The sequence below is a fragment of the Notothenia coriiceps genome, unplaced genomic scaffold (genome assembly GCF_000735185.1).
Source record: "Notothenia coriiceps isolate Sejong01 unplaced genomic scaffold, NC01 NC01_scaffold00029246, whole genome shotgun sequence".
NCBI classification, from domain to species: Eukaryota; Metazoa; Chordata; class Actinopteri; order Perciformes; family Nototheniidae; genus Notothenia; species Notothenia coriiceps.
The window spans coordinates 157,578-165,502 of NW_011361947.1; the positions used below are offsets into that span (position 1 = coordinate 157,578).

General features: G+C 37.5%; 1 protein-coding gene across 1 annotated transcript; it reads right to left on the reverse strand.

Annotated features, from left to right (window-relative positions):
* Nucleotides 1–963: 963 nt before the first annotated feature.
* LOC104958739 (transcription cofactor vestigial-like protein 4) lies at nucleotides 964–7,650 on the reverse strand. The gene is made up of 6 exons (XM_010786517.1): nucleotides 7,442–7,650; nucleotides 6,745–6,899; nucleotides 5,683–5,845; nucleotides 4,380–4,605; nucleotides 3,473–3,587; nucleotides 964–3,341 (listed from the first exon to the last, which is right to left on the reverse strand). Exons 2-6 carry the CDS (start codon nucleotides 6,824–6,826, stop codon nucleotides 3,142–3,144), a joined length of 786 nt encoding a protein of 261 aa, XP_010784819.1. The 5' UTR covers nucleotides 6,827–6,899; nucleotides 7,442–7,650; the 3' UTR covers nucleotides 964–3,141.
* Between the last annotated feature and the right edge of the window lie 275 nt (nucleotides 7,651–7,925).

Here is a 7,925-nt window from a genome sequence, read left to right on the forward strand (position 1 = left end):
GCCTGGTCATACAGTATCTCATTTCCATTATAGCATAATAATGTTGAGGCTGAAGGCTTATTAGATCAATGCTCAAGTCTGAGTCAAAACATTTTTATCACCGATAATCCTACCCTTTTCTCTCTTTAAAAGCAATGGATTTTTCCAACAGCTATCATCCCATTCTTTGTTACCATGACACCAGATCAACCAAACAATGTCTCTAGCCAAAGCAGCTTCAACTTTAATGTCTGTGGGAAGACGTCAGCTGTTGGTCCAGGACATGATGTCTCTGCCATAGAATTTATTACGCACTAACAGCCATTAAGTACAAATAAAAGGTGTTAAACATACAGCTGTTATGAGACTATTGTCAACATACGTACAATTATGGATGCACCAGGAGCACTGTCTAATACACTATATTTACAGATAGTATCATCACATTTAATATCTATGGAGTAGTATAAAAGGACATTTTTCCAATGTTGGTCTCTCCGAACAAAACAGTTCTGGTTAACATGTTGTCAAATCACTTCATTTGTGGCCGTGGCAGCGCTGGTCCAATGACAATAGAGAAGGAGCCATGACTCCTTATTGCTTGTATTGGGCTCTAATCAGAGTAACCACCTTGTTATTGTACATTGAAGCAACAAGATGTCTTGAGTTTGACAATTAATCAATATAACAGTACTATAACACAATTTGTATGTTAATCAGCAGTCTGCAATAAACAATAACCTTACAACTTAAAGCGGTTTCTTTCCAAAGCACCCTATTTTTTATTCATTGTCAACAAAGACACTTGGATGAGATTGAATTGCATCCTACTATCCTAGCAATCCAATTGATAAGTATTTGTATTTATACCAACCACAAGCTTCATTATTTTAACTGCTGATTATAACATTATGTATGTGGTTGAATGAGTGGATTGTTTCACATTTACTTGGTATGAATGATGTTACAAGAATATGCAAAAGGTAGGCATTTTTATGTTTATTTGGAAGAAATTAAGTACAAAACAGTGGCATTTTCTTCCAGAGAAAAAAAGGACAAAAGTGAACAAATATTACCTTTTTTTCTATGTGTATGACACCTGGAGCAGGTCATTTCTGCAAACAGCCTTAAAAGTACAGGTAGTCTATATAACAATTAAATAACAATGGACTAATACCCCAAACATCTTACTGAAAAATCTACTTGTGTCAAACAAACAGATTTCGATGATAATCCCTAAACTCCGCTAAGGTACGCACAGAAGCTAAACTAACTCTTTAACTGTTAGTACAGAAGTCTTTGACACTGTACCAAGAAAGTCTTTGATCGAAAGACTGTTGTGTTCCTGCACGTATTCATCATCTGACAATTCTGGGAAGATAACCAACTTTAGGAAGATACAAAAGCATGGTTAGAAGATAATAAGCACCCATGCTACATAGGAGTACACTACTCTGAATCAAAACAAAATATCTATGATCATTCCGCGCGGCGCAACGATAGTCTTAAATGAATAAAATATATAAAGACAGGATAGTGTATGTAACAATTTCAAAAACTGTAAGATATTAATACAAATGTATATGACAGTTAATTGACATACAAAAAAAAACTGAAATTGCAATACCATATCTTAATCAGTGTTGACAAATAGGTTAGGCTACCTTAAGTAGAGAATTTCAAAAGGGTGAGGGAAAAAAAGAAAAAAAAAATCAACAGAACTAATCTGCACAAAAAAAACCTTTGTTACACACCGACACCTTTCTCTATATTTAAAAAGGAAGATATGGCAGCTCACACCATGACACCGTCTTGATCATAAAAGACAAACATACTTGTCATTCTTTACAAATCTGGAGTGACGAATAAGGGTCAGGCAGCCATGGTGTAATAATAATAATAATAATATTTGTTCAGGAATTGCATGGGCATTAAATCTTAGTCCTAAGGGAAATCAACTGCTTTGCAATTGAAGCATTGAAGACATTTATTAACACAGTTAGAGTTTGTTGTCACCATTTTTAGCCAAAGTCCAAAATGTAACTATTGACATGTTCAAAATAAATAAAGCCACTGCTAGCAGACTGCTACTGAAAGGTCAGATGTTGCTGTATTCAGTAATTTAGAAAGCGTAAGCATCCAGGTCCACAGAATAACAAAGCAAGTTAGCCTTTTAAACTGCATTCAGACAACCTTTCCAGAGGCTGCGATTTGTAGGTCGGTGCTAAGATATACACCTACATATAGTAATGAAAACCAGATACAAAAAATATATTGAGTACAACTGTACCAGCAGTGAGTATTTCTAAAATGTTACAGATAAAAAATAAATTCTGAGTAAATATATAGTATAGAATAAGGTTTGTAATAGAAACCAGCTATTTGAAACATGCTTTCTAGTTAGGCACATCTACTATGATTGATATTAGTTTACTAAGTAATCTGCCACAGTTAGCATATAGATAGGAAACTAAAATAATTCAGTTAATAGTGGATAAGTCCAGTTCAGAATCATAAATAAGACAAATTATTAATGTCTTCAGAAAGTACAAGGGGGGTGGGGGGGGGGGAATTGCATGTCCACAATTTCAAAACAAGGATTGTTCTTGAACACATTGATTCAAAACGAATCTATCAAGGTAACCTGCTACCTAAACGTCAGAATTGTAAAAAGAGAAAATGACATCTGGCTGACTTTTTCAAGTAAAAAGAGATGAAAGAGGAGCAGTGTGATTTCAGAAAGGAAGATCTATGGCTTATATGTTGATGGGACATGAAGGGAAATTCTTTGGCTGTTGATGCAAAGTAAAGGCAAGTCAAACAAGAACATGAGCTCCTAAACAACCAAACACTTTGTGAATCTCATCTGAAATGCAAAATAAAAAAATTCTGATTGTACAGTTTCCACATCTAACATTGTCAACCCAACTACGCAATACTTCTTTTCTCAATGAAGAGCCAATTTTTAGAGTATAAATATGAACTGAGCGTTCTAAAAAGTCGACCTGGATGTCCACAAGGGAACAGCCTATGTGAGCACCATATGACTTACATTGTTCTTGGCTAAGGGAAGTTGATTCTTGGCAAGACATGATGGTGGGCCATCTCCACTCTCATATGGAAACAGTAAGGAAGTGATGGTAATGTTAACTTCCTTCTGCTTCATTGATCTGCCTCTGGGGTTTGACGACCCCCATCCTTAGCCTTGATTTGAAGCCAGGCATCTCCCAGCGCCTTGGCAAAGTGGTCGTCCACTGAACCGGTGATGGACACGGAGTTGGACACAGGCTCTGCTTCTTTGTAGTTCTTTCCAAGGCTGCGACGAAAGTGCTCCTCAATCACAGGATCGCATTCTGTGTTGGCTGAAAGGCCATTATGTGTGGAGGCAATAAAACCTGATTATTATCATGCATGTAATATATCACAAATATTACACTACTATATATAAACATTAGATTATTATTATTATGATGTATAGTAATGATTGTCTCACCGTTGGTCTTCATCTCATCAGCAGGTGGGCTGGGTGAACAGCCGTTCATGTGGCAGTGCGAGAGGTTACAATTACGGTTGCTCGCAGGGGCACAGGTAATAACAGAGGGACGATTCTATAGGTGGAAAACATTCATACAATCAGCTACAAAGAACTATGTCAAATACTCTGCACAGCTTAGCATATTGTTCCGGATTGTTCATATATTGTACACATCGTTACTGAAAAGAGTTTAAATTGAGAATTCAACGTTCTCTGAATATGTAAATACCAAGATAATTGTCTCCAGCAGATTCAAGGTATTACAACAACAAAAAAACATGACAGTGGTACACCCAACAGACTAATCTGAAATATAATACAATTAGAATCAGGGGTTATCAAAACAATATGTACACGGACAGTTGTAGACTTGCAAGCAATCTTATACATACTACAGTCTGGGATCTGTGTACACAGACAATAGCTAATAAGATGCCGATCTCATTGCAGCAGGAAAGTGTTTGGTTAAACAACAAGAAGAAGGAATAAAGGGAAAATGGGTGTGACCGCTTATTAAAAGTAGGACCAAGGAGATTAAAATATATCAGTACATCGTCGGAGGAGATGAGAAGCATCGACGTGGGGAAGTGTCTCGCTACAGCTTGCGCAGTCAAAATGTTTCAGTTGCAATAAGGCTGGTGGACCTTCACGCTTATAATCACACGATAAAATGTACATCACGTGGATCAATCATGGCCGCTCAGATACAGCAGGCATGAATACCACTTGAATTTATCAAAAATGATTTAATGTTTATACCGCGCACTCTATTGTATCACTCCCCCATTAAAAGTTAAGCGCTTTCTTTTTTCTTCTTACTGTTAACTTAAGTTATACCATAAATAAGTTCTAGAAGTTGACATACCTGCTGTCGCTCCACAGTCCCGCTAATGACAGACCTCCCTTTGGTCCTGACTCCAACGTCGTGGATGCTTTTGGTCAGAGCCAGAGGCTGGTCTACAGCATAGCTAGAATAAGAAGCATACAGGTGGTTTCCATGGAGACCGTTGGAGGAGGAAGTAACATGCTCCATAGGAGTGTGAGCAAGGCTCCAGTGTTCATTACGATTGTCTCCAGCAGAGGGACGGGCCCTAGAAAAAGAACATTCATATTAAATATATACCACAAACAGTTTTACCTTTTCATAGACAATCCATAGCTGCATCTACACAGCGTAAACTGGGGTGGTGGTCTTGTCTTTTGTATTGTGCAGCACATCAGTGGTTGTAGGCATCTCTCAGAAACTGTTATGATTTTTCACTACTGCAGAATTTGTTTTGCTGCTAATCAAGTTTTCTCCTAAAATCATGACACTTTATAGCCTGGAGGTGATCCTTGCATTCCACCAGAGTTAATGCTGTAAGGTCGCATTCAGACATTTGTTTAAAAAAACTTAAAACTGGGCTTTTTCAAGCTGAATGGTTTGATATGTGTTTAATACAATATGTCTGCTGTTTAAGGCAAGGCAGAGAGTAAATAACAATGTTGGGGTTTAGGGAAATGGATAATACTAATAGAAAGCAGTACTGCTGAATACACACAGTACCTTTAAATATTCGTAAAATTGCCTTGTGCTACGTATTTCAATTTGTTGGCAAAAGAAAATGCATAACTGAGCATAATGAGTTCTGAACCAGCTACATATCTCTTTTTTCCACTTTAGGTGGTTGTAGGTTAAAGGTGGGGTAGGTAAGTTTGAGAAACCGGCTCAAGATACACTTTTTGTTATATTCCATGGAATGCTCTTAACATCCCGATAGCAATGAATATCTTAAGTGCGTTGACAAAAAATCCATTCAAAAAAATGTCATCTGTGGAAGCCGTAGTGCTGTAAAAAGCACGACCAATCATTTTAGCCGGCTCGGCTAAAATATCTGGATGGCCTACCTGCCTGTCAGCCTTCCATCTGTGCACAAACTTATCTCGTGCCCTCATTGGTCATGTGCGCGTTTGTGTGTGTTGGAGGAGGGGCTCTGTAAGGAAGTGGCAGATTTGTTCCGACTGTGTATTTTCAAATTCTAGCGCACTCGAGCTGGTTTCTCCAAAATTACCTACCCCACCTTTAAATACTTAAATGATAGACTGTACAAAAAAAATGTATGTGAAAAACTAAACTGAATTATTTTTTAAAGTATTTTCGACATAGTTGTATAGGTATAGGTTCTTACAGTTGAGTGGCAAACAATCTGCTCATTTTGGTCATGGGGTCATCATCACAGTTGATTTGGTCGTCCATTTGTTCTTCGCCGTACTTCCGTTTGCTTGGGCAGTGAGGAGGAGGGCCAGTGATGTTGGACATGGGAGTCGGCAGGGAGGGTGTCCTGGACTCATCTGTGGTAAAGGAATCAGCAGTATAAATAACCTTGATTAACTTTAGATTCATGAACATGACCACAGCTAATTTGGTGTTTGCCTGCTAAATAAGAGCAGAAAATTGTTTAATTAAGCCTATTAGCTTAGTCATATCCTCTTGAAAAATTATTGTTAAAAAGGCAAGTAAACTGTTTTCCAGATTACCCTCCTAATTATGGAAGGTTGAGGTCTTTGTTTATTTCTGAAGGCAGCTTTGATTAAAATTGTTGTGCAATCAACAAGAGATTCCTTTTGTTTTGAAGTAAAACCCTCTGCTTAAAAACAAAAACAACACTGTTAATGTCAATATATTTCTCTAGAAACTGTGTTTATTCATATTTTAACAAGATGTATTTTGGAGGATGGCCTCCCCAAAGACACTATCAGTAAACACAGACATAAGTCCTTCCTACATCAAATTAGGCCATATTTAGCGTTTCATATTATGTATCTTCATCATACAGTGTTCACATCTTTGTGTGTTATTAGGTGTGTTTAGAGTGTCTTATAAGCTTTGAAGGGAGGGTATGAGAAAAACCGATGGTAATTTTTTTTGTAGCATTTCCGGTATTTAGAATTAGTACTGAGTAATTAGTGACTTCTAGTCTTTCCAACTAAGAAGTTAAACAAGCAGACAGTAGTATTCACTTTATCTCGTTAAAACAAGGTGAGTTTAACATATGCCGATGTATCTTTATTCCAAATTGACGTACAAAAAAAAAAGTTGCGTCTCCGAAATAGCGTTAGTTGAAAAGCAAAACACTAAAATAAAATGACATTTTAATTATAGAAAGAAACCTAAACTTATTGGTTCAACATAACACGTGAAATACACAGTATTTGGACACATAACAACACGCAAACAATGTCAAACTAACCTTCGTAGTGCAGTCTCCCGATGTTATTGTTCATCTTGTCCAGGAACTGAGAGTTCAACAGGTCCATTCTAGTGAATAGCATTTACACGAACAGGCTTGTTGCTAACATTGATGTTAGCAAGACACACCAGCGAAAGCAACAAAAAAGTTATATCCTATAAAAGAGAAACAAAGGAAACATCACGTAAACCAATGTGTTAGATTAGCTTATATTTCAAGTAATTTAACGGAAAAGGATCATGTTCCCTTGACGTTAGTGGGTAGCTGGCTAACGATAGGTATCCTCCTGACGTTGACGTTAACGCTTTGAATGCTAACAGTTAGCAGTCCTGCTAGTTAAACACGTAGCTTCAGCTAACCGCTACAATGTTATGTTACCTTTCACTGACACATGAGTAAAGTAGATCAGAAAGTTACGTTGCTATAATAATTGTACAATGATTGTTACAATAGTTACGGAACTGATGTCTTAGTTACAGGAGCTAACAAACTGGAAAGCTAACTTTAGCGACTTTGACAAACTAACGTTAGCCATTAGCAGCTAAGCTAGTCCAAAACTTTGTAGTCAATAAACGTTGAACAACCTTACACCAACTAGTCAAGTGAGCACTTACATTACGGTACATTTACTGGATGTATGCCCAACAACACCATTCCAAAACAGCGTAACATTAAAAGTGATGTTAAAGTTACTCACTTTATCGACAAAACGCTTCACAGCCTCACCACTACCATGGCTAGTCCAGCTTGCCTTTACACTGCCTTCACGTACTTTCCCACCGCACCAGTCCCCAAACAAAAGAGTGGCGAGCGGCCCTAGCGGAGACCAGGCGAACAGGGAGTAAGGTACCGGTGTTGTGCCGTAGATTGAAGGTTTGCCATGGATTGAAGCCGTGTTCGCGGCGAGGCAAAAGGCTGACGTCATTTCAATTATTGGGCGTTACGTCTAGTTTTCTAAGCGATAGTTACGAAAGAAACGTTTTACTCTGTAACATTTTTCCTATAGGAATAAACGTCAGTGTTTTTATGTTTTATTGCTACAGAATACATGGTGAAAGGATAAGATGTGTTTTGTCAGTATAGTACTATTTTATAAAACATTCTCTGTTGTTTAAATGTCTGATACTTGATAACCACGAATACAAAATACGTAAAAAATGACAAGTAATGATAACACATAT